The sequence below is a fragment of the Macaca mulatta genome, chromosome 8 (genome assembly GCF_049350105.2).
Source record: "Macaca mulatta isolate MMU2019108-1 chromosome 8, T2T-MMU8v2.0, whole genome shotgun sequence".
NCBI lineage: Eukaryota > Metazoa > Chordata > Mammalia > Primates > Cercopithecidae > Macaca > Macaca mulatta.
Genome location: NC_133413.1, coordinates 11169744 through 11197493, shown reverse-complemented (window position 1 = coordinate 11197493; position 27750 = coordinate 11169744). Strand labels below are relative to the sequence as shown.

General features: G+C 39.4%; 1 protein-coding gene across 15 annotated transcripts in view; it reads left to right on the top strand.

Moving 5' to 3' along the window:
- The window catches only part of MSRA (methionine sulfoxide reductase A), a 412022-nt gene that overhangs the window by 21577 nt on the left and 362695 nt on the right, over nucleotides 1–27750 (top strand). For 4 of the 15 annotated variants that reach the window (XM_077943007.1, XM_077943012.1, XM_028852352.2 and 1 more), the window contains exon 1: nucleotides 11190–11256. The exons of 8 other annotated variants lie outside the window; for them this stretch is intronic. Coding sequence is in view for 2 of the 7 variants with exons in the window: in XM_077943013.1 (XP_077799139.1) it covers nucleotides 10969–10981 (13 nt within the window). In the remaining 5 variants the exon portion in view is untranslated. Of the gene's footprint in view, nucleotides 1–10574; nucleotides 10982–11189; nucleotides 11257–27750 lie in introns of those variants that run through there. 3 more of the 15 variants (XM_077943013.1, XM_001089777.5, XM_077943009.1) reach the window with 1 other exon arrangement.

The following is a 27750-nucleotide window of genomic DNA, read 5'->3' as shown; positions in this document are numbered from 1 at the left end:
AAATCATGAACACAGTGCTCAAAGGCCTGAAGTTTGAGGAAAATCTGTGAGGAGTGGATGCTTCGGGCCTCTGGCGGCTCTTAGCTGGCCTGGGGCTCTTTCTGCCCTCTGTGGGCCTCTGTTTTAGCCAGACAGCCCCCTGATCACTGCCACGCCCTGAGCATTCCTGCCTTTGGGCTTTTTCTTGAGAATATCCACCCTGTTCCTCGTTTCTGATTTCCACTCATTCTCATGGCTCTGTTTGAGAGGAACATCATCTGTAAGGCCCCCCCAGTGCCTGGCTCCAGGACCCCCTTCTTCCTCCACACTTCCTTGTGCTGTTGTATGTGTCTGGCAGTCATTTCTTGGCACATGATGTCTAATAATTTCCATGGATCTGTCCTGTTTCTGCAACTGGAAGAAGATGAGCGGAAGCTTTTTTAGGTGGGGCAGTATTTTAGTTATCTCAATATCCCATTGAAGGCCCGATACAGTACCTTATCTCAATATCCTACAGAAGGCCCGATACAGTACCTTTCCATTCCAAAATCTGTCCATGAGAAATGAAAATGTGATACAGTACCTTGGATGCTTTCTATGTTAATATTTTCTGTTCTGTGTCCATATTGAGGTATCATTTATGTACCACAAAAGTCACCTCTTCTAAAGTAGTGGAGTTTCTTTTTAACAAGTTTGTACACTTGTGAAACCATCAATGCTGTCCAGTTTTGGAACACTGCCATCACCCCCACAAGTTCTCTCCTGCCTCTTTGCAGTCAGTCTGCGCTCCTGCCTCCAGCTAACAATTGATCTGCTTTCTGTCTCTATAGTTCTCTTTTTAAAAAGAAATTTCATAGAAAGGAATCATCCAACATGTAGTCTTTTCTATCTGGACTTTTCTACCTAGCATAGTGTTCTTGTGGTTCTTCCGTGTTGTTGCACTTACTAGTAATTGTTTCATTTTATTCCTTAGTGGCAATAGACCATGCTGCTGGGCATTCGGATTGTTTCCAGTTTTGAGGTATGATGAATAATTATTCTATGAAGGTACAGGTCTTTTTGTGAACACATTTTCATTTCTCATGGACAGATTTTGGAATGGAAATGACTGGTTCCTGTGATCAGTGTAACTTTTTAAGAAACTGCTAAACTGTTTACCATTTTGTATCCCCACTGGCAGCGTATGAGGATTCGTTTCTGTACGTACTTGCCACACTTGGTATTGTCTATCTTTATCCTAATAGCCTTTCTAGCGGGTGATGAGGCATGAACTGAGGATGACTCTTGGGTTTTTAGGTTGAGCAGTTGGATGTTGGTGCTACCATTTAATGGAAGGTTGAAAGAGGAATGAAGCTTTTTGAGAAAAAACCAAGAATTCTGGTTTGGCCAAATTGAGTTTGAGATGCCAATTAGCCTTTCAAGAAGTACTTTTAAGTAGGAAGTTGGATGTATGAGGGCACCTATGTTAATTTCAGCTTTGTGAATTCATTCAATAATGAAACCTGGGATGGTTGCTTTACATTTTTGTACCCTAGATATGAATCTGATGGTCTGGACAAGTCACACAATTTCGGATGTCAGTTTCCTCATCCATAGAGTAATACCTATTTTCCTCCAAAGCTTAGGTGAGGAGTGAATGAGTTAAAAAGTGCATCTTACTGTGGTGGTTATTCTTAATACATGATTTCACCTTTCATTTATTTCACTTTTATGTCTGTTGTGGCTTCTAATCTCATATTTCACACATAACAGGTACTCAGTAAATACTGACTTAATGAATCAATGAATGCGAGTCATGACTATATACTGGTGGAGAAGGAAGGAGGGGGAGGGAAAAGAGAGGAGAGGTGAGGTGAAGAGAGTTGGGCCAGTGAGAGGAGAGAGAGAGAGAGAATGGATATAATTTGGATTGGCCTTAGGAAGGAGGGCCCTCAGAATAAACACTGGAGCTTTGTGGAAAGGAAGTTTATCTTCTATGGCACCAGGGAGGCAACATGGAGGACATGATTTTGGGAGCTGTTTCAGTGATAAGACTTGTCACGTGTAAAGCATGGTTGTGTTTGCAAAGTGTCTTATCTTCCTACTAGACTTTAAGCGTCTTGAGGGTTGGAACCTTTCTGATGTGCCTCTGTGTTTCCCAGAGCCTTACTAATTTCAGCATACTATAAATACAATAAATACCTATGAAATGAGTATGTTTTTAAAACTTCTTTCTTTAAGTGAAATGATATGCATTTGGTCGGTTGGTGGATGACTCATGAACAGGTTGTTTCCTTCCCGTGTCCCTGGGAGAGCGTGTCTGTGCTTCTGCCACAGCTCATGCATGGCCTGTATTTATAATTATTTGTTTGTACGTCTGTCTGTCCTGAGCTGCATGATGGCGGGGGCTCCACATCCCTTGGCTCATGCCCCGCAAGTAGTGGTTGTTCAGACAGTGCTGGAGAGAGTTGTTGGAGTGAATGGATGTGTCTAACACTTAAGGAATAGCAGGGAAAGGAGACCAGATCTGTGCTCTTTGGGGTTTCAGATTGTAGCTCTAAGGATCTAAACTTCCAGAGGGAAAGAAAGTAGGGAAATGGTCCGTAACTCAGTTGTCTTCCATTTTCTGTCCTGTGGGCGAGGTAGGTCTGTTCTCGATATGGTTGGCGGAGTGGCTGCCTGTCCCAGTCTTCAGTCTCAGATGACAATATTAGCTTACGTTGTAAATATTCTGAGAGTGCCATACCCTCGAGGTTTCTTGTTAGGTTATTTTGTTAGGGAGTGTTTTCTGAGATTGGCTTAAAGCAAAGGATTTTAAACTTTTTCTAAGAGAGACATGTTTGATTTATTTTAATTTTCATGGGTTCTGCAAATGCTGGAGACTTTCTGACAAAAGCTCTGGTAAACCTCATACATATAAATCACAGAAAGGGAGGAATTAGGTAGGTGCAAAAGTAATTGCAGTTTTTGCCATTACTTTTAATGGCAAATACTTCAGTTAATGCAGGGGTGATCTAGAACCTCACCTGCTTATCATTTCTTTGTCCACTGTCAAAGCCCTGAAGCATCTGGGGGACTTTAGGGCTCCCTGGAAGGAAGTTTGAAAAACCCCAGGTGTAGAGGAAGTCTGTTCATTTTGACTTCCTGTTTCTTCTGCCACTCGCAAGAGACTTCTGTTAAGTCTGTAGAAAGACTTCCCTGAGCTACCGTTTGTAACCACCAACTATGGGAACCCTAGTTCACTGGTGGTGGGGATGTATTTTGGTATAGCCATTATGGAAAACAGGATGAAGGTTCCTAAAGAAGTTAAAAATAGGACTTCCATATGACCCAGTAATTCCTCTTCTGGGAATATACCTAAAGGAGATGAAATCATTACCTCATAAAGATGTCTGCCCTCCATTGTGTGCTGCAGCATTATTGACAATAGCCGAGATGTGGAAACAAATGTCTACCAAGGGAGGAGTTGGCCAGGCATGGTGGCTCACACCTGTAATCCCAGCACTTCTGGAGGCTGAAGTGGGCAGATCACTTGAGGTCAGGAGTTTGAGACCAGCCCAGCCAACATGGTGAAACCTCATCTCTACTAAACATATAAAAATTAGCTGAATGTGGTGGCTGCAAGCCTGCAGTCCCAGCTACTCTAGAGGCTGAGGCAGGAGAATTGCTTGAACCTGGGAGGATGAGGTTGCAGTGAGCTGAGATCACACCACTGTGCTCCAGCCTGGGCAACAGAGTGAGACTTCATCTCAAAAAAAAAGTCTATCAAGGGAAGAATAAGGACCATGTGGTATATGTATACAATGGCGTATTAGCCTTAAGAAAGAAGATCTTGCCATTTGCCACAGCACGGACGGACCTAAAGGATGTTACACTAAGTGACATAAGCCACAGAGAAATATTACATAATCTCACTTACATGAAATATTTTTAAAAAGATCTCAAATATTAATACACAAAGAATAAAGCAGCAGTTTCCATGGGTTGCAGGTAGGGAGAGGAATTGGGGAGATGTAGATCAAAGGATTAAAAAAGCAGATATGTTGGACAAACGACAGATCTAGTGTACAACATGAGGACTAAAGTTATTAAAATTGTAATAGGGATTTTTGTTAAATAAGTAAATTGTAGCTGCTTTTGCCACACACATACACAGTAACTCTGAGATGATGGATTTGTTAGTCTGCTTCACTGTAGTAACCATTTTACTGTCTATATGTATCCCATAACATCACGTTGTAAAACTCAAATATACACAGTAAAATTTATTTTTTTTAAAAACAAAACTTCTAAGAATCACCTCCTTTTATGTTTCCCTTTTGTGTTCATTTTGACCTCCTCTTTGAGCTTGAATCAAAAGGTTTTGAGGCCACCAGTAAATCAGGTAAACAGTACAAACTGGAGGGGAAAATGCCCCGTATTTGTGAATTTGCCATTGCACATTCCCATGGACAGTGTCTGATGTGGGTATAGAAAGCAGCATCCTGTCCAAGGACATGGCTAGGAGGGGAAACCACAGCAGGTAGAAGATAGGTAGGTATTTGTCTTAGTCCATTTTGTGTTGCTATAAAGGAACACTTGAGGCTGTATAATTTATACAGAAAAGAGGTCGTCTTCGTTCCCAGTTCTGTAGGCTATATAAGAAATATGGCACTAGCGTCTGCTGACCTCCGGTGAGGACCTTTGTGCTGCATCAAAACTTGGTGGAGAAGGTCAAAGGAGAAGCGAGCACCTGTGAAGAAGGACCAAACCCAAGGGGCGTCCTGGCTTTGTAACAACCCACTCTCAGGGAACAAATCTATTTCTTTAGAAACAGTCTCATTTCATGAGAGTGAGAACTCACTTGATCCCTTGAGAATGGCACAAATCAGTTCGTGTGGGATATGCCCCTATGACCCAAATACCTCCCAGGAGGCCCCACCTCCCAACACCATCACACTGGGTATCAAATTTCAACTTGAGACTTGGTGGGGACAAGCAAACCACATCCAAACCACAGCAGCATGAAAGGAGATGAGTCAGATCTTGGTTAGTACTGAAAAGGTCTGTGTGTGCCTGCCGGGGTTCATAGTGCACATAGAGAGCAAAGTGAGTCCTGGGAAGCAGAGACTTAACATGCAGAGGGGGCTAGCTGTTAAAATTTTGAATTCCCTAGGGCCTGGCAGTGTGAGTTGGAAGACAAAAATGACTGGGTGCCTCTGGGAGGGCCTAGCAGTCCAGGAGAGCAGAAGCTCTCAGAGCCAGAACCAAGGGAGCTGGCAGAAGGGAGTGGTGTTTGGATGGAACCAGGAATGCTGGAGTTGGCTGGGATGGAACCAAGAAGTCAAAACAGAGTAAAGCACTAGAGTTAGCTGGGCAGATTCCCGAAGCAGATTCAGGTGGATAAGTGTTTAGCTAATGTATAGTATTGCGTCTGTGTAAGAGGCTATAAAGGATTTCTGTGAGTTTACATTGGGTTGTAACACCTGTAAATACTGGAGAGATGGACTGCAACTTTAAAAAAGTTGATAAAATTCACATACCATAAAACTTGTCATTTTATTATGTACAATCTAGTGGTTTTTCATACATTCACTTTGTTGTGCAGACATCACCATTAAACCATAAAAATGTTTGGTTCACTCCAAAAAGAAACCCCATAGTCACTGACAGTCACTTCCCATTCTTCCCTCTGCCCAGGTCCTGGCAACCAATAAGCTATGTTCTGTGTCGATGGATTTGTTTCTTCTGAACCTTTCATATATATGGAATCATACAATATGCGGACTTTTGTGTCTGGCTTTTTCATTTAGCATGCTTTTTTCAAAGGCCCATCCATGCTGTAGCATGTGTCAGTGCTTCCTTCCTTTGTGGTGTTGAGTAATATTCTAATGTATGGCCCAACAACCTTGTATCTATTCATTAGCTGCTGGACATGGGGACTGTTTGCATTTTGGGTTATTGTGAACAGCGCTTCTGTGGACATTTGTGTGTGCATTTTTGTCGAATTTTGTCGAATTTTGTCGAATGCTTTTCTGTGTGGAGATGATCATATGGGTTCTGTACATGGTTCTATTAACATGGTATTTTACATCGATTGAGTTTTATATGTTGGACCGGTCTTGTATTCCTGGGATAAATCACACTTGGTCATGGCTTATAATCCTTTTTATATGTTGCTGTGTTCAGTCTGATAGTTTTTTATTCAGAATTTTTTCATCTATATTCATAAGGGATATTGGTCTGTAGTGTTTTAAATTTTTACTTATGTTCATTATTCATTTTTAAAACCTGACAAAATTATATATATGGTATACAGTATATTTTGAAATATGTATACATTGTAGAATAGCTAAATCAAGCTAATTATGTGCATTGCCTCACGTATTATTTTTTGTGATGTCACATATTGCAGAGTCTTATTTTTAAAGGCCAAATAGTATTCCATTTGCCATATGTATTGTCTTCGTTTATCTGTTGATGGACACTTAGGCTGATTTCATATCTTGGCTATTATGAATAATGCTGCAGTGAACATGGGAGTGCACATTGTCTTCAGTATACTGATTTCATTTTCTTTGGATATATACTCAGAAGTGAGATTGCTGGATTATATGGTAGTTCTAGTTTTTTTTGAGGTGGAGTTTTGCTCTTGTCACCTAGGCTGGAGTGCAATGGTGTGATCTCGGCTCACTGCAACCTCTGCCTTCCAGGTTCAAATGATTCTCCTGCCTCAGCCTCCCAAGTAGCTGGGATTAAAGGTGCATGCCACCATGCCCGGCTAACTTTTGTATTTTTAGTAGAGATGGGGTTTTGCCATGTTGGCCAGGCTGGTCTCAAACTCCTGTCCTCAGGCAGTCTGCTTGCCTCAGCCTCCCAAAGTGTTGGGATTACAGGTGTGAGCCACCGTGCCTGGCTTGTAGTTCTATTTTTAATTTTTGAGGAACCTCCATACTGTTTTCCATAATGGCTGTATTAATTCATATTCCTTTCGATGGTGTAGATGGTTCCCTTTCCTCCACATTCTTGCCAATACTTGTTTTTGTTAATCTTTTTCATAATAGCCATTCTAATAGAGGTGAGGTAAAGGGTCTGTAGTAGTCTTTGCTGATATTCTGTATTTGTTTTCCTGTTCTTTATTTCATTTATTTCCACTCTAGTCTTTATTATTTCTTCATTATTTAGGAGTGTTATTTAATTTCCATATATTTGTGATTTTTCCTTTCTTTTTTTTTGTCTGTATTGAGTTCTACTTTTATTTCATTGTGGCTGGAAAACACACTTTGACTCAATCATTTTAAATTTATTGAGGTTCATTTTATAACCTTAAACATATCGTCTGCTGGAGAAAGTTCCATGTGTCGTTAAGAATGTACATTCTGGCCGGGCACGGTGGCTCATGCCTGTAATCCCAGCACTGGGAGGTCGAGGTGGGCGGATCATGAGGTCAAGAGATCGAGACCATCCTGGCCAACATAGTGAAACCCCATCTCTACTAAAAATACAAAAATTAGCTAGGCGTGGTGGCGGATGCCTTTAGTCCCAGCTACTTGGGAGGCTGAGGCAGGAGAATCGCTTGAACCTAGGAGGTGGAGGTTGTAGTGAGCTGAGATCGTGCCACTGCACTCCAGCCTGGTGACAGAGTGAGACTCCCTCTCAAAAAAAAAAAAAAAAAAAAAAATTTTGCTGTTATTGGGTATATTGCTCGGTAGATGTCTGTTGGTACTAGTTGATTTATAGTGTTAGTCGAGTTTTCTATTTCCTTGCTGATCTTTTGTCTAGCTGTTCTAGCAGTTGTGGAATGAAAGGTATTGAAGTCTCCAACTATCATTGTTGAATTACCTATTTTTCTCTTCAATTATTTTAGATTTTGCTTTGTGTATTTTGGGGCTCTGTTCTTACGTATGTTTATATTGGTTGTTTCTTCTTGATGAATTAACCCTGTTAGCATTATAAAATGTCCTTCTTTATCTCTAGTAGCAAGAGTTTTCTTAAAATCTGTTTTGCCTGTTAGTATAAGCATTCCAGCTCTCTTTGGGTTTCCATTTGCATGGTATATATATTTTCCATAGTTTTACTTTCAACCTTTTTGTGTCTTTGAGTATAAAGTGTGTCTTTTGTAGACAGCATATAGTTGAATTATGTTTTAAAATTTTAATCCATTCTACCAATCTATGTCTTTTAATTGGAGTGTTTAATTCATTTAAGTTTAATGCAATTACTGATGAGATAGGATTTATTTATGCTATTTGGCTGTATTCTATGTATCTTTGTCTTTTTTGTTCTTCTATTACTGCCTTATTTTATGTTAAATATTTTCTCAAGTAACATGTTAATTTCCTTGCCATTTATTTTCCTCTATATTGTTGAGTTATTTGCTTAGTGGTTGCCCTGGGGATTACAGTTAACATCTTAATTTATAACAATCTAATTCAGATTAATGCCAACTTAATAATATACAAAAACTTTGCTCCTATATAGCTCTGTTCTATTCCTTCTTTACTCTTACTGTCACATATTATCTCTTTATACATTGTGTGCTTTTCAACATAGGTTTATAACAACAGTTTTATGCTTTTGTCATTTAAATCAGACAGAAAAGAGTACATTTATCCCATTTTAAATATTTTAGAAATGTTTAAGAATATTAAAAAATTTAAACTATATGGCATGTTTTAAAATACATTTATACTATTTGTAAAATACTCACTTCTGCAGTTACCTTTATACTTACTCCTATATTTCTTCATTGATTTGATTTACTGTCTAGTGTCTTTTCATTTCAGCTTGGTGGAAACGTTCCTGTATTTCTTGTAGAGCAAGTCTGCTAGTAATGAACTCTGTTTTTATCTGGAATGTCTTAATGTCTCCTTCATTTTCAAAGAATAGTTTTGCTGACATAGAATTCTTAGTTGACAGTTATTTTCCTTTCAGCTCTTTGACTATGTTATCCCACTGCTTTCTGGTCTCCATGGTTTTCAATGACAAATCAGCTGTTAATCTTACTGAGGATTCCTTGCACATGATGAGTCGCTTCTCCCATGCTGCTTTCAAGAGTCTCTTTAGTCTTTGGCTACTAACAGGTTATTGGTTTTGAATTACAAATTCACTGTTAGCCTGCCCACATATCATCATCCCTGTTTGAAAGGACAGCACAGGATGCTTTTGTCAGTGCTTTAGTTCAACCCTTATGATATCTCTGTAGCATTTTTTTGATCTATCAACTTTATGGTTTAGTAATATGTGGTTTTCACTGTCATTCAGAGTGATATTTATGTGATCTGTTCCCATAACTTATTCACTTAATAGGTTTGTTGAACACCTGTATATGGAAGGCTCTATGCAAGACTTTGTTTTCTTAGATAAGTGACACATGATCCTAATTGTGAGGATGACACATTTGATTGGCAAAGCACACATACTTAACTAATTACTATGCAGTTAGGATGAAGGTATACTATGTGCATAAACATAGTAGTTTGGGAGCAAAGTGTAAGAAGTCACTGATTTTCATATTTGGTAGATGAGCAAACTGAGGAGACTAGATAGATTAGCAATTTGAGACCTTGAGTTATCTAAATTTGAAAGTGACAGAATCAAGGACTAGAAGTCACTCTTCTGGGTTCTTTCTATGAAACAATGATGATTCTAGAATGTGGCTATTTTCTATGTTCAAGCCTCATAGGTAAAAGTGATTTCTTAAACCAGATAAGTGTGTGAAGCACAGACTGGCTGTTTTGCTTCAAAAGGTGTTTATGGTAAAAATAAAAGCAAACAGTACTTATTTAATCTTATTATATTGTATTAATATGAATTAAGTAAACAAGTGACTATGTTAGAACTTGAGATGTCAAAATATGAAAAGATACTTACTCTTATTAAATTTACCCTAGATGTTTTATTTTTCTTTTTTATTGTTATTTGTTTTGTCAAAAGAACTCTTCTCCTCCCTCCATCTGTAGTAAAATTTTGAATAGGTACAGTTTGTATTAGGGCCTCCTTAAAAATAAAGTTACAGATCAATCAAAACTATATTCGTTCTCCATAGGATAAAGCATGACATTTCTGGGCATACAGTTTTAATTTTAATCTGCTTGCCTCCGTTTCTATTCTCCCATGAGTCTTTGCAGCAGGACAAGGAAAAGCAAGTCTTATAAAAAGAAATACAGTATGTGGTGCTTATTAAAGTTACATACATCTCTTCTCACAGGAGAAATTTGATTTATTGCAGGTTGTGCATATGTCGCATATGGACATTTCTAGGGAACAGATTCCTTATTGCGGAGCAGTGAATGGCTTCTAGTACTCCATTATTGCTCCGGGAACATGTTAGTAATAATTATGAAAGGTAGAATACCATGAAATCTGTAAGGTGATTTGGCAGAAGTCGATGCTGTTGGTGCCAGGATTTGGGTACCGTACCACGGTTTCCTGTTTTCAAATGTATTAATTGATCCGCAAAGGACATCTTTTGGAGACAAGAATTCAGACAGACTGGCACAGCCTGGACCTCCGCCAAGACTGCTCGGAAGGTTGCCATACTGGGAGCAAAAGAGTGAGAGAGAGAAAGAGGGAGAGAGAGAGGCAGAGGGAGAGCTGAGGAAAGAAAAAAAGGCAAGACTTGGCACAGCTCAGTCAAATCAGCTTCTTTTGTCTGCTTTCTCGGCTTGAGCTTCAGGAAAGAAAACCGTCCTGGGGTACAGAAAAACTCAGAACTTTTTGGTTTTCAAACTTAGAAGGCTTTTTAAGTCTCTTGGGCTATTTGAAAGTGTTGGTACATACAATGACGTTTAGTCACCAGTATTAAGGGAAATAAAAGCCTTTTTCAAAACGAAGCTTCCACAGTGTCCATGCATTTGGGAAATACCATATTTGATTTTTTGCATGTATGATTATACCATGAGAGACAGGATTAATATAGAAGATGGCAAGGCAAATTTCTAATAGAGGGAATATTAATTTTCTACAAAATAAAGTTTGTTCATCAACACAAACCTGCTTTCAAATCAAATCAGAAAGACATCCTTCGGAATGTGTTCAAAACGTAAGTTTTTAGATTTTATTTTATTTTATTTTTAGACATTTATAGACATTAACTTTTCAAGGAGCCTTTCTAAGATTTTATGCAGCCCAGCCAGGAAGTCAGAGTAAAAGTTGTTTTATCCATGTGTTTAAGAAAACGTTTTCTTAAAGCAACAGCTTTTATTTCTGCTGCTTCATGCTGTCCTAAACTACATCCCCCAGCAATTAGTGACAACACTGAAGACCAGAAAGGCAAGCTGAAGACACCAGACTTCGCTTGAAGGGCAAACAAGAAATGTGAGCTTGGTCATTATTTTTTTGTGTGTCTTTGCTCTGAACCATTTTTGGGAGGTGGGTGGGGAGGTGTCTATGTCTAAGAGATGTATGCGATTAGTGAATTCTCATTGTGAGAAGGAAATGATGAAAGGTGATTTTTATGATGTTGGCAGAAATGGCTGGGAATGGTAGAGAATAGAAATTTAAATCTTTTGGAGAAGAAGTGGTGAGCTGTGTTTGCAATACTTGGAGAAAAATTCCTTAATTTTGGTTGATTAGATTTTATAATTAAACGATTCTGGTTCTCTCAAAATGTTTTAAGTAGAAGGAAAATTTAGAAACTTTACCGATTTTCTTTTTAATACTACCTGGTGTTTTACTTAGATATATACTTTATATCTAATTTCTGAACAATAAATCCTTCCTATTAGGCCTGATTGTGATTGGATTGTGATAGTTCTGTTCTTAAAAATCAGCATTATTGTAGGAGAGGTTAACTGTAAGGCATGTGTTACTGTGGACCACCCTCATTGTAAGTATTCTGTTTTTAAAGAGAGTTTGAGTTGTAGGATTAGGTTATGACTTCCTATATTCATGTATTTTCTTTTTATTTTATATGCTGAAAGAATACAGGAAAATTGTATCTATTCACATAAGTACTCATCATTTTGGGCAGTATGAAAGACTGCCCCTGGATCTGTGCTTTTGTTTTGAGTATGTAATCATTGATTTGTTAATCCTTCGACAATAAAAACCTGTCTATAGCTTTCCATTATTGCGCGCCTTAAATGATCAATTGTTTCAGATGTTTTTTGTAAAATTATAGTGACACATCAGCAATCCTGAAAATGGCATTTAATATATAAATATGATTGAAAAATATATGAAATCAGAGGAGTTTGAACAGTTAAGCTTAAGTATATTCTTCAACTTTTTAATTAATCAACATTTTGATTTTCAGTAAAATGAAATCACTTAACGTTTATGTGTGTTGCCAAAATGACAACCTTTGTTTAATAAGCTCCTTTATACACTATCTCGCTGATACTCCTAAAATGGACGCCAAGACATGAAAGACATGCTGATAGGCACTGGGAAGGAAATGTTTGCCTGACTGCAGTCTTCCTTTTTGAATTGATTACAGGATCATTCATGCCTATACTAAAAACAACAATATATGAAACAAAAAGAAAGTTCAGCAAATAAGTTTAAATGAGAGCTTCATTTTAGTACTGACCGTCTTATTGCCGATTTATATTTACTTCCATTTACTTCTTAAACATTTAACATAACTTCTTGCCTTTTAGGTTTGCTAAATATATAACTTATTTAATTTTTTAAGGCCTTTTTTTCTTGAAGTTAAAATAATTTTGCTAGCTGATTTCTTAACTTCTTTGCAGCGAACTCAGAACAAACTTATATCCAAACTATTTCATGTCCAATTATTTTCTAACAGTATGATCAAAAGTAGGTGAATTAAAAGACAAATATGTCAGAATATATCTTAAGAAATATTACATTTTTTGATACTGGTAAAACTATATTTTACAGAGTGTATTAAACTTAAAATTTGATAAATATTAGTTATTATAGTCACTGAAGTTTCTTACCAGTAGCTTCTCTCTGGCCTACTCATTATATAGCTTAAAATGAAAGAAAATCTCCTATAAAGATGTTCCTTGTAAACCGGGTATAATAGACATGTCTTTGTGCAAGCTTTTTTTGTTTTAAAAAAGTGTGATTAAGAAGTTGCGTTGATTACATTTTTTTAAAAAGACATTTAGTTGTAACATAATGCATGCTTCTTTGCTTTTAGACCTTTTGTACTGCAAACACATTGACATTTAGGTTATTAACTATTTCCATATTAGTATTAATATTTCAAATCTTATTTTAAAATATATAAATACTAGTGGTTTGATTGTAAATGAACTCTATCTCAGCTCATATTTGTTGTTGTTTGAATTGTATAATATTGCAAAGTAAAATTATTAAGGCAGAAATGCATTAATATTTAACTGCTACTTGATGCCTATTATTAAATTCCATTTTGATGTATGTACCTGAACATGCAAGCACATTATTCTACAAATTAATGCGAACTTCTCAGGGAGCGTTAGTCCAGTATTTTATAATTACTGACTCATTTATTCATTTATTCAACAAATGTTTATTGAGCGCTCACTTAAATATGCTAATATTTTATTGATAAAGTTATTTTGGGTAATGGGGATAGAAGAGGGAATAGATTTAAAATAAAGTTTAAACGCCTAGATAGAAAAAGGCAGTACTATAATGAGATTTATTTCAACAAAGTATGTTCACTTTTCTTGCACAATACACATATTGTAGAGTGTGATTATAAAAAATCAGGAGATTAATTGTATTACACGTAGCTGTAAGAATCTTGTTTTATGACTATTTTGGTGGTTACATTTTATTGGCCAAAAAACTTGAGTTGTTCAAGTCTTCTGACAGATATGTAAAATAAGCAATTCAAATCAGGGAGGAAGAAACTAAGATTGAGCCCCTGCTCATATGCTGGATCTTACATATGTCAAAGCAGGTGTAATTGAACCTTCCAAGATGTGGCTGCAACGTAAACAACAGTGGCCTGTTTATGTGGGATTTTTTTCTTTCCTTTGTTTTCTGTTATGAGACAAAGGAGGAAGATAAGGCCCATCCCACATCCTGAGGCCAGCATGGCCCTTTGAAAGAAAGTTTGCTAGGGGGTGGTGTATTTTAAATGGACCTATCAGTTCACTTTCTATATTCTAGTGGTTTGCGTGTGTGTGTATGTGTGTGTGAGAGAGAGAGTGCATTTAACTCAGTGGCCTAACTTTATTCCATGCAGTTGTTCTCTGATACAAAAAGGAGGCATAGGTTCATCTTTGAAGAGGAGATAAAAGTCACGTGATCCGAGGAGATGTGCTTGTAGGCTGCTTTGGTCGCCCAAGCGTGAGGCAGAGCTGCTGGCCCATGGAATGGAGATGAGAAGTGTCTCGGCCGCGGGTATACACTGCCGAGGTCATTCAGCAGATACTCCCAGAGGACTTGCTCTGTGCCAGGCAAAAGGTAGAATAGCTGCCCACAGGAATTCCTAATGTAGTTGGGTAGAGGAGAGGATAGGAATAATTGATGAATGTGGATACCTTTTCAGGTTACCAAATACCTTCGCCTGTTATTCTGTGTAATCCAAGCAGCCATGCTGGGCACAGGGACTGGTATGCAGTGGCCACTTAATAAGTATTCATGGAAGAAGTAAACCGAGTGGTGAACTAGAGGATTATCTTCTTGAGTCTTATTTGACTAAGAGAGTTTTTTCCTTCATGGATGGGAAAACAAAAATCACTCTGCTTTCTTTCTTGTTTCTCTGTTGCTGGTTATGGGTTTAGAGGGGTGCAGCAGAGGGCCACATTATTTGTGACCATGTTAGGCTCTCTTGAGGTGGCCATTGGAGAAGATATAAAACAAGGACTTGCCTGGTATGGGGTGGCCCTGGACACCTGCTTTCTCTCTGGCCAGCTGTCCATTGTCTTGCATTCCCTGTGTCCTCATTTTCCCAAAGGATCCCATACTGTACCTTAGGACTTGGTGGTGCGGCCTGAGCATGCAGCCTGCCAGTGGAATGCCCAGTGAGTTGAAAGTGTTTCTTTTGAGGGCGGGACAGAGGCAGAGGAGATTGAGACAGAGAAGGTGGTGAGGGCAGTTGCGCAGAGCTGAGGGCGCTGCGCAGCAAGCAGCTTCAGTCCTGTTGTAGATGCAGCACCAGGGGCCTGTGAGGCAGCGAGGATGAATGTGGGGTCCTGAGTTAGACTGCAATATCAGCAACTGCAGGTGTTGAGAGGGCATAGCGTGTTATTGGGGGGGCTGCATGAGGGGATGTAAATGGGTTGCTGAGGCCAGTTCCTGTTGCACAGAGTCTTTCTGGGTCTTTCTCCAGGAGATTTTGATGCCCAGGAGAGGGAGAGGCAGAGCCAGGATCATTGTGTGCAGTTCTGTGTCCAAGGCAGTGAGGAGCTGGAATTTAGCCTCTGCTTTGCTGCCCAAGCCCTGTGCCTTGATCTGCTGCAGGAAGGTACCAAGTCCCCATTGTGCTTGTGGAGGTTCTGGGGTGCATAACGCTTGTCATTGGAATAGCAGGTATTGGGAGAAGGTCAAAGGTCTGTGGCCTGCGAGGGCGGTGTTCCAGTATCTGACCATGGAGTCTAGGGGGCTAGGGGATGCGATCAGAAGTGTTCTAGAGAACATGGTGAAACAGGGAAGGATGAGTAAGTAGAAATTTAGATCAAGTGAAAGAAAAGGTTCTGAGAGTACTGGAGTTAGGAGTTTATTCTGAAACTCATCAGGTTATGAATAATTGCACCACCTCTGCAAGGCTCAACTTAAAAGTTTGGCTATTATTTTATTTCTCAGATTATTTTATTTCTCTGAAAGCAAGCCGAAAGTGAAAAAAGTTACCTGTGTGTGTTCTGTATTTCACATTATCAGAGGAGATGAACATTTTCTCCTCTTACAGTTAAGACTCTTAGTCCTATACAATTAGAATACCCCTTATGAATGGATCTGGAGGTTTTGTGCAAAATATTGAAGAATTAGTCCCTCTGGAGTGATGCCATTCTTTTATCCTTGTCTATCAACATAATTTGTATCTATTTTCCCATTAACCCTTCTAAGTCATTGTACCTTATCTGAAAAGATCAAAGTGTTCTCAAAGACCCAGGAGTGTTTCACCTTAGCTGTATTCATGGGAAAGCTGCCTTTGAAACAAATAGCCCTTTACCATCATGGGTTAGAGATAATGTTTCTCAGCATCTCCCCAACCTGAGTTTGAATTTTGACTCAATTTTTTGGTTGTGGGACTTTGGCCAAGTTATGGAAACCCAATTTCTTCATCTGTAGAACAGGGATCATGGTATTTCCCTCACAAGATTTTGGGAGGAGAAATAAGGAAATACTTAGCATAATGTCTGGTATGTAGTAAATACTTAATAAATTGTAGATATTATTTTAATTTTTTTTTAATTTTTAGAAATTGATAAAATTTGTGTAACGTATATTTTACTGTCTTAACCATTTTTCAGTGGTATCAGGTACATTCACATTGTTATGCTACCATTGCTGTCATCAAGCCACAGAAGTCTTTTCATCTTGCAAAACCAACATTCTGTACCCATAAACAATAACTTTCTATTCTTCCCTTCCCCAAACCCCCCAACAGAGTCATGGCAACCACAATTCTGTTTTCTCTCTCTATGAATTTGACTACTTCAGGTACCTCGTATAAGTGGAATCATGCAGTGTTTGTCCTTTTGTGACTGGCTTCTTTCACGTAGCATAATGTCCTCAGGATCCATACATGTTTTAGCATGTGTCAGAATTTCCTTCTTTTATAAGGCTGAATAATACTCCATTGTATGGACAGACCTCATTTTCTTTCTCCATTCATCTGCCGGTGGAAACTTGGGTTGCTTCCACCTTTTGGCTATTGTGAATAATGGTGCTATGAACATGAGTGCACAGGTATCTCTTTGAGCTCCTGTTTCCAATTCTTTTGGGTATATCCCCAAAAGTGGAATTCTGGGTTGACAGTTTCATTTATTCAGCACAACTTCCGTTGTACCCTCTTCTTTTGCCTTTGTGGTTTCTGATGAGAAATCTGTCATTTGAATTGTTTTGACCTTCAGCTAAGATGTCCTTTTTCTCTCACTACTCTCAAAATCTTGCTTCGTCCTTAGTTTTCAAGGAGTGTGTTATGTTGTGCCTTTTTGTGGATTTCTTTGGGTGTATCCTGTTTGGGGATCATTCACCTTCTTAAATATGTAGGTTTACGTCTTTTGCTAAATTGGGGAAGTTTTCAGGCATTATTTCTTTGAGTACTTCTCCAGGTGTGCCCTCTTTCGCCTTTCCTTCCAAGACTTGGAGGATGTGAATGTTAAAACTTTGTTATAGTTCTACCAGGGCTTGATACTGATTATTTTTTAAGTCTATTTTCTCTTTACTGTTCAGATTGGGTAATTTCTGTTGTTCCTACCTTCAGATTCACCTCTTCTTTCCTCTATCATCTTCGTTCTGCTGTTTAGCTCACCTAGTGAGTTTTAATTTCAGTTATTATATTTTATCTGCTATGTCTTTACTGAGACTTTGTGTTTTTAAAATTTTTTTCCTGCCCATTTTTGATTGTTTGTTGAAACATGTTTATAATGGCTACTTTCAAATCCTTGTCAGATAATTCCAACATCTGTGCCATCTCAGTGTTGGCATCTCTTGACTAACTTTTCTTATTTAAATTGAGATTTTCCTGGTTCTTGGTGTGATAAATGATTTTGATTATATCCAGGCATGTTAGGTACTGTGCTATGAGACTGGATTTTATTTAAGCCTTCTGTGTTAACAAACCTTCTCCGACACTGTGCTAGCAGGGGAAAGGGGGGCACTCTCATTTTGTGACGTGGGGGAGTAGGAGGGTACCTTATTGTTGCTAGGTGAGGGTGGAATTCAGGCTACCCATAGTTGATACTGTTATTTTTATTGATAGGTTTGTACTTGGTGCAGGAACCTGGACAGTGTCTGAGCTGTGTATTCCTTAACTTTAGCTTATGTTGTTGGTGCTACTTGTGTTTGATAACTTGTTTAATGATAGTTACATTCTCAAATTAGGAACTGAGCCTTCTTTAATCACTAGTTACCCAGAGATTAGTATGTGTTTACCACTAGCACATTGAATAAAAGAGTATAAGAGATGACATTATAGTTTCTACTTTATTAATTTAGAAAATTTATTTTTAAAATGAGAGAATACCCTACCTGGGTAAGATGTCCATTTTTTTTTTTTTTAATTAACATGCGAGGTTTCATCAGACTTTTGCAACTTATTTTTAGAAGAGGTCAATATATTAAAAATAGTCAGAAGAAGCAGATTTGACTGAAGGCTTTAAAAATGTCAGTGATAAAGTATTCTATTTCATTTGTGAATTCAAACCTGTAGCAGGTCAGTAACACAGATCTTAAAGATGATGCATATAACTTTGGAATAATACATTGTCAGGGTTCTTACTGGTCATCTGTGCTGTAGCATTGACAGTGTGAGATCCCAGTTGTGCATCCCTTACTAACTGGATAATCTTGGGAAAGTCTCCAAAACTCTAAAGGTTGACTTTTCCTATAAGTGAAATGGCTGTCATAATACCGATATCAAAGGGTTGTTCAGAATATTAAATGAGATAATGTGCCTGAAAGCAATTTAGCTGATAGGTATCACAAACATGGGAGATAATTACCTAGTTTAGTTACTCCAGACACATGAGGGTGATGGATAAAGATAATGTACCTAATTCTGTATGCTTTTCAACTGTGCATTCCAATAGACTGTTACATATGTGTATATTTAAAATGCTTTAAAATTGTTTAAATATGGAAGACCTTCAAACATATAGCAAATTATTAAATAAAATACAATGAATACACATATACCCATTATCCAGAAGTGACAAATGCCATATTTATTTTCCTCAGGTGTTAAAAAAAGACATTAACGATATAACTAAAGCCTTATTCTCTCACTTCTGAAGTTGGTGTAGAACACTTTCATGTGCATTTTTGTGGAATTACCGCATATACATGTAGCCATAAACAATATATTTTACATGTTTAAAAACTTAGATGAAATATTTTATACTGTTGCTATCCTTTTGCAGTTGAAATTAGATATTTCTGAGCGTTATCTCTATTGCTAATGCAGGTATAAGGCTGTAGAGTGTCTCATTTTAGTGTAGCCATTCTTCTATGGATGGGCATTTAGAGATCTACCTTGTGCTACCCATGCTGTCATGACCCTCCTACACATCTAGGTGATCTCTAAGGGAGGACTTAGAAATGGAGCCCAGTTTCTGACTATTTCAACTTTACTCAGTAATGCCACACCATTCTCCCAACCATTTGTACTGTGAACCCAAAAGCGTTTGAGACAAGTCTCAATCAATTTAGAAAGTTTTATTTTGCCAAGGTTAAGGATGCATCTGTGACAGCTTTAGGAGGTCCTGACATGTGCCCAGGGTGGTTGGGGTGCAGTTTGGTTTTATACCTTCTAGGGAGACATATAACACATCAATCAATACCTGTAAGTTGCACACTGGTTTGATCTGGAAGGGCAGGACAACTTGAAGCAGGGGCTCCTAGGGCATACGTAGATTTAAAAATTTTGATTAGCAGCTGATTGAAAAAATTATCCTCAATAAGAAGGAATGTCTGGATTATGATAAGGGGTTGTGGGGACCAAGGCTTTATCATGCAGATGAAGCCTCCTGGTAGCAGGTTTCAGAAATAATAGATTATAACTGTTTCTTATCAGATTTAAGGTCTGTGTTGATATTAATGCTGGTCTGCTTTTCCTGAATTCCAGAAGGGAGCAGGATATAATGAGGCATGTCCATCTCCCCTTCACATCATAGCCTGAACTGGTTTTTCAGGTTGACTTTGGAATGCCCTTGGCCAAGAGGAGAGGTCCATTCAGATGGTTGAGGGGGGCTTAGAATTTTATTTTTGGTTTACAGTACCCGTTTATATTCCTGTACTAGGGCATCAAAGTTCTTGTCTCACTGTATCTTCACCAACAGTTGGTAGTACTAGACTTTAAAATTTTTGTCAATCTCATGGGCAAGAAATATTTTGCTGTTATTTTTATTGGTATAGCTGATTACTTAGTGAGATTGAGCATCTTTTTATATTGGCAATTTAGATTTCCTTTTCTGTGCATTCTCTGTATCCTTTGCACAGTATTCTTTTGAGTTTTATTCTTACTAATTTGTCGCATATTAACTAATCCTTTGTTATGCTGATTGAAAATACCTTCTCAATCTTTTTTTTTTTTTTTTTTTTTTTTCATTTTCCTTATGGCAACTTTGGAAGTGAACTATGGAATATGTTTGAAAAATTGGAATGCTTTTGTTTTTCATTTTCAAAAGTGATTTTAGTGATAATACATGCTTACAACCCATGCTTTCCGATGAGGCAGAGAGGGCTAATGGGACTAATTTCTTAGAATGCTTCAGAATTTTGTCTCCTTAATTAACATCTAGAGGAAAAAGTTTCTTCTTTTCCATGTAGACTTTTGGTCAACTTGACATCTTGGGCAGATTCTTAGTTCCCAGGCATCAATCATTGAATTAAAGACTTGTGGAGTTTTACGCTGTTATTTGCAGGGACTGCTATAGTACACCGATAATATAGGCACATTTCCATTGCATCTGCAACGTTACCAAATAGGAGTTCTAGGGTCCTTAGAAAGAATGTTCTGTTGATCCGATTATAATGCTTTCTATACAGTGAATAATCTCGGTGCAATAAGCACTTTCTCCTTCTCCTAACCAGTAGTCTTGCTAACAAAATAACTTAATTGAGAAATGCACACTGTTGGGGCAAGTGGATTGAGTTGTGGCTGAGGCTCCTTGTGTATCTTTTGTTGTGCAATCAAGTAGCACTTATTCACCGACTTTGCTCATGCTGTCCCGTCTAAACAAAACCCACCTAATCTCCCAAATCACTTTGCCAAACAAAAGAACACCCAGAAGATACAGAAACCAGGAGGATGGGGAGGCAGTGGAGTATTTTAGGCAGCACTCCCTCTCTCCCTACTAGTCACCATGTATATGAAACTGCTTTAGTAATTATACATCTGTTTTAAAATTGGAATGGGAAAGGATAGTCTCTTCACAATCCTATAGGAACCCTCCTTGGTTGTTCAGACATTTGGCACCACTGCGTGTCTGCTGATGGTTTGCCACAGTCATAGGTGAGGTTCTAGGCAGATATTAACAGCTGGTGGAAAAGTGGGCTTGCAGACCCAAACGTGGAAGTCAGGCCTCGAGGTCTGGATCTCACAGACTTGCCTTTCTTAAGGACAGTGGCCATACGCTTTGCTAAGTCAATTCCAGTTGGCCTTGCTGTACTCGTTAGCCATTTACTGCAGGGTGTGAGCCTCCTTTCAGCATGTGGGAACCAGTGAAGTGTCCTCTCATTGGCTAGCTTTGATATTTTCTTCTTTCTCCACTTACTGAATTCTTCCCTAGAATCAGCATTTGGCTCCAGTCACCATCTCTGCACCATTCCTCTACTGTTTAAAAGTTTTAAGGAAAATTTTAATAAAGAGTGTATGAAAATAATGACTGTTGTGTAATTACAAACTCTGTTTTCTCTGTTATCTAAGTCAGTGCAACTCAGAGAGAGTGGCAGACACACACACCACACACATTTCAGGCGAGGAAGTAGAGGCCCAGGGAAGTGAAGTGCCTAGCCTTGTTAGTAGCAATGCTAGGGCTCAAATCAAGTCGTCTGCTTCCAGATTTGTTGTGCGACTGATGATTTCACATTTGTTCACTCTGTGATGGGACCACCAGGAGAATAGCAAGTTGCTACTTTTATAGTAGCCCCTCCATACACCCTTGGGACTGTGTCCTTAGGTCAGTCCTTCTGTCCACCACCTACACACCCACTCACCCACCCACTCACCTACCTACCCACCCACCCACCTATCCACCTACCCCTCCCCCCACCCACTTACCCCTCCACCTACCCCATCCATTCATCCTCTCACCCACCTACCCACCCACCAACCCCATCCAGCCAGCCAGCCAGCAGTCAGTCCATTATTCATTTAGTCTCTGAGTCCCTCAGTGCTGAGTGATAAGGCCACATCATGGATAGAACACAGATAACTCCTGCCATCACCCAGCTGATGGTACAGTGGTGAAGGACTACAGAGCAGTAAACGTGGCCAAGCGCAGTGACTGTTAGGACAGGAGAAAGGATCCTGCTTTTCCTCAGCTTCCTGTCTCTCTGCAACTCAGAGGGATAACCAAAATTCACACTTTTTAGAGAACATGGATCTCTCAGAATATGAGAGTTTGATGAATGTTTTTTAAAATTTGACACTGAGTATAGAGCTCTGAAAAATAAACACTCTAGAGTTTTAGTGTCTTAGAGGTCATTTAGTTTGCCTCCTTGTAACCAAACTGATGAGAATCTTTTTTGACCTCCTGAGAAGCAGAGGTCATCTCTAGGCAGCAGTTCCCATGGTACTCATACTCAGTGCCTAGCAAAGAGGTACATAATGAGGTATTCTGTGCATCTGTGACTCAGAACTTTCCTACTTCATCTTCCACCTGGTTTCCTTCTAATGCTTTGCCATAACAGATCAGTGTAGATGAGTTTTGTTTAGCTATTTCTGGATGTAAGCATTTTTAAAAAAGGAAAAAGATGCAAAAGAACCACAAAAACCCAACATGCTGTTTAAATAAAGAAAAATGAGTTTGACTTCCAAGAGAGCATTTGCCATTTTTTTAATGCTTATTCTCCTTCTGAGAGCTCGTTATGGAACAGAGTGTGACCGAGTTTACCGTGGTAAGCCTGTCTTGTCCAGGCCAGGGGATGAATTAGAGCACTGAAAAAGGCCAGAGGAGCGGGCAGAACTGTACCTAAATTATCCCCGGATATTGCTAAGTGATTCTACTTTTTAAAAGACCTCCAGAGAGAGCATCCCTAATCCCCTTTAGTTTGCCTTTACAGTGTTTAATAACCTTTGCTGTCAGGAAATTCTTCCTCATATTTAACCCAACTGTCCCTTGCCACCAATCACTCCCATTTCTCTTGTTATCTTTGGTGGTGACAGAATATAGGGGTCATTGTCTTCTCAATAACATCCTTAATGTTTCTGAAGGGTATCAGGAAGGCCTCCCTAAGCCCAGACTTCTACAAGTCAGAGAAATACAATTTTTTTCTCCTCTACACCCCCATTCTCAGTGGTCCTGTTTGGACATATAATCTCTGACATTTATTCTTAAGTCTCTGTTGCAAACATTCACATCAGGCCTGTCTGGAGATACCCATTGGTTCCATTTTCACTCACAGGGAAAGATCCTTTCATGATTTCCCTGGCTGTTGATTCAGTCACATTAACTCCTGTTTGTTGAGCTCTCACTAGGTGGGAGGTGCCACCCTAGTGGCTGGTGGGATGTGAAGGGGATTGACTCCCACCGACTTGCACCTAGAAGGAGGAGCCTGAATGTCACCTGCCAGTTACAGTCCTTGTGATAGTCTGTGGATTAGAACCACTGGTTTCTCTTTTCCACAAAGACATTTTTTTTTCTGATTTATATTTTGGTACCTTTAGAGTTTACATTTGCCCTATCCTCAGAAAGTTAAGGCACTATCATGTTATTCATGCCTTCTTTACTCTTGATTCATTTTACGAACGCCCCAAGGAAGTTTGCACATAGAAACTTTGGCCTGTGAGCGATTGGTGAGGCTGTTTCCCTTTAGATTCTGGATGATCCTCACGAGGGGGTGTGATGGATCTTTGCAGGTCTCCAGCACTTATCAGAAATGCCTGGCACGTTTTAAACAAACTAATGACTGGTGGTTGGTTGTCAAATGAGTTGTTGGGAAATTTTTTTTTAGTTCTCTGTCTCTCCACTCCTTTCACCTCAACATAAAAGCAGCCCAGAGCTTCTGCCTGGCTGCCAGTGTAGGCAGCCCTCCCACCTCGGCTGCCAAAGTCTTAGCAGATGAAATAAAAATCTATTTATAACTGGTCTCTGATGGATTTCCTCCCTACCTGGGCTAGTGCTCCATCAGCAGGTGTACTGAACAGATGGAGAAGGGTTTTAAGTTTTTCAGTTCAATTAGATCAACTCTCTAGGTTCAGGCCAGCACATCCCCTTTCTCACTTAGTATCTTCCTCTTGGCATTAAAATTGTTGAGCATAGCAAAACACAAATTAAGTCCAGGAGATAAAATGCATATAGTGCCTGCCTTTTAAAAAAAAAAGCACTTTGGCATAGGAACCATATTTGACATCGTATGCTAAATCTGTCTTAACCCTTTTCTCCCTAGTGCTTAATTTTAATGTGATTTAAATCAGTATTTGGAGTACTAAGATGCTAAAGAGCACAAATGCTTTCTTTTTTTCCTTTTCTTTTTCTTTCTTTCTTTCTTTTTTTTTTGAGATGGGGTCTCACTCTGTCACCCAGGCTGGAGTGCAAAGGTGCAATCTTGGCTGACTGCAACCTCCATCTCCCAGGCTCAAACGGTCCTCCCACCTCAGCCTCCCAATTAGCTGGGACAACAGGCACACACCTACCACTCTCAGCTAATTATTTGTATTTTTGGTAGAGACAGGGTTTTACCATGTTGCCCAGGCTGGTCTTGAATTCCTGAACTCAAGTGATCCACCCGCCTTGGCCTTCCAAAGTGCTAGAGTTACAGGTATGCACCACTGTGCCCAGTCTTTTTTCTTATGATGTGTTTTTAGCATTGGAATTTAAGTGTTTTGAAAGTATATCGCACTGTTTTTGAAGAAACTTTATCTCTGATAGTGGTTCAGTTTATATGATGAAGCATTTTAATGAGGAGATGAAGTCATTCAGTTCATGATAGTTATTTGATGTCTTTTTTTCAGTTTGTTGAACTGTCCAGGATAGCGATCCAAGTGATACCACTCACTGGTCCAAAACCAGTCTGAATATGGCCTCACCTAGCTCTGGGTTTTAAGACTGCTAGTCTGTGAAAGATCAGTTGCCACAGTATTTGGTTTCCACATATGTAAAGATTCGTTATAATTACCAAATCCACCCTTAGTAGGCTGTATCATCTCTTGTTCCCCAGATCCCAGATTTCGGTCTGTCCCTGACTCTCAGATGGGAGGCCACTCTGATGGCAGCCCCAGTTCATGCCCCACACATTCACTGAGCCTCTGCCCAGCGTTCCGACACAGCCTTCCACGAGGCTCACATCTGGATTCTTTGTCCGCGCTAACACCATCACATTTAATTAATATCTTTGTGAAGCTGGGTTTGAAACAAGAAAGGTTCGGCCTATTTCAGTGGATGTTTTGTTCCCATAACCAGAACAGGTTTTCTTTGGTGGTTTTATTTTGCCCCATTCTTTATTATTTTTGGATATTTTCAAGAGTGTGGATTATCCAGATTTGTGGCTTGTTCTCCAGCCTCCCTCCCATTTTGTTACCCACTAAGATGCGTATCGTGGTTGTCGGGGGCCAAAGGAAATTCCACCAAGTCAGCCTCACTGCTGGCTGGAAGTGGGGTGTGTGATTTAAGTTAGGAGAAATAGTGCAAACAAAACCACCGCTTCCTATTTGTGTCATTCTCTGGCAAGTGCCTTTGAAGATTTTCTCTCGTTTTCTGTACTTTTTCACAGACTCTCATATTTGGAGGATAAGTTAAATATTACCTAGAAAGTCACTTCTGATCCTCCATCTCCTTGGCAGGATCTATGTCAAGTGTTTTGATTTTCACAGTAGTGATGGTGCTTTCTCCCAGGCTGGCTGACCTGTGCTGTCTTTGGTAAGTTATTCTATTGAGTTGTGGTGCTGCGATCTTTCTACCCATTACTTTAATCTGTGGATTCTCCTTTAACCTTTTGGGGTCATACAGCACAAAATCTAATTCCGACACGTGGCAGCCTTTCACGTATTTGAAAAATGACCCTTCTGTAATCCACCAATCGACAGGACATGCATGCTTCAGTTACATGGTTTTTCTCCGAACCATCTCCAGTCTAGCAATTTCTTTATTGTGGAGTGGCATGCAAAAAGGAAAGTCACATTTTTATCTAGGTTCTGTCTGACAAGTGTGGAACCATCACTGATCTAGCTGGAGGTCAAGCAAGTGTGAGAACTTCCCGTGTGCTTGATTTGACCAAGTGTAGCATCTTAGTCTCCCAGTAGGACAAAAGGGTTTCTGTGGTATCCAGGGACGGGATGGATCGACTTTGATCATTTGGACCTGGCTTTGGTCGTTTCTTGGTACCCACTACATGGCCGGGTGATGGCAGTGCATGAATGTGTGGAAAATGATGTCAAACAGGGTGCTGGATGACAAGTTCAGGCCTCCAGAGCACTTATGTGGCCTGTGAACATAAATCATTCCATTCAATCAAACCTCCACCCTTGCCCCCTCCCTCACTGAGTTGCTACACCACTGTGTTTTCTCTCTCGGGGCCACTTATTCTTGTCTTGCTTGTAAAAGCCAAAACAATAGGATGCTAGGTTCTCGAGGCAGATTAAAATAGATTCCCAGGTTAACTCCATTTATGATTTGTCTATCTCTTCCCCTCTCCACTCCTGCAGTGAGGGGATTATCATAGGGAGGGACCATCAGACAGTCTTTTTTGGGGATTTTTTCTACATAGTATTAACACATTTATTTCCAAGAGGTTTTAAAGGCAAAATATATGAATGCCTAGGTATGTTGAGATCTTTCAGAACATAGAAAGAATGGGAATGTCCTTGTTCACATTATTAGGCTAGTATCACATGATAAGGGTAGTCAAAAGCCCAAAGGAAATTTTAGCAGATTTAGGAGAACTTCTTTTGGTTCGCCTGGGTAACTGGCACGATGCTATGTGCTGTGAGATGGTCACACATGCTGTCTCATGTAGGCTTCACACAACCGCCCTGTGAGGCTCACGTTCTGTCATTAACAGAGGAGGACAGTGACACTCAAGTGGGGACCAGCTGGTCCTTGCGGCAGCCAAGGTAATAGCCACTTATTCCTACTGTTGGGTTTTGGTGGTTGCTCTTGGTCAGATTTACCAGAAGTTTGTCTTCTTTATTTTTCTTTTTAAGACTCAGTTCTTAATTCCATTTGTTAATCCTAATAGATAATGTCTTTGTTCTCTAATTTTGTAGTCAGCTCTGACACCCAAGTCCCAGCTTTTATCCACAGTCCTGCACTGCCTCCTTATTTTAAAAGAACGACTCACCACAATCAAGTAGGGTTTATTCCAGAAACAAAAGAATAGTTCTTAGGAAAGCTACTAGTGTAATACAGCCTATTAATTCATTAGAGAAGAGACTGTGTGACCATCTTGATAGATACGCAGAAGCCATTTGATTTGATTCAACACCTACTTTTTCTTAAAGAAATAAAAGCTGTTGGTAAATGAGATATAGAAGGCTACCTCTCTTACGTAATAGAGAATTTCTGGGAAAAGCTATTAACATTCTTACTAAAGTCATGGCCAGTGAAAAATGCCTGCCACATCACAGTTCTTCCACCTTGTTTTGGAAATTGTAGCTGATGCCATTGAACAATATAAAGAAATAAGAAATACAAATACTGGAAAAAGGCAAGAGCCATTATCGTCAGATGCTGTGACTACCTGGAATACTCATGAAAGGATATTTCTTGAGCACGTACTATGTGCTAAGCTCCCTGTCACGTAAAACTTATAGGGAAGACATTCAATTAAATATGCAACTCTAATGTGGTGATATAAATTCTTTTTTTTTTTTTTTTTTTTTTTGAGGCGGAGTCTCGCTCTGTCGCCCAGGCTGGAGTGCAGTGGCGCGATCTCGGCTCACTGCAAGCTCTGCCTCCCGGGTTCCCGCCATTCTCCTGCCTCAGCCTCCCGAGTAGCTGGGACTACAGGCGCCGCCACCACGCCCGGCTAATTTTTTTGTATTTTTAGTGGAGACGGGGTTTCATTGTGTTAGCCAGG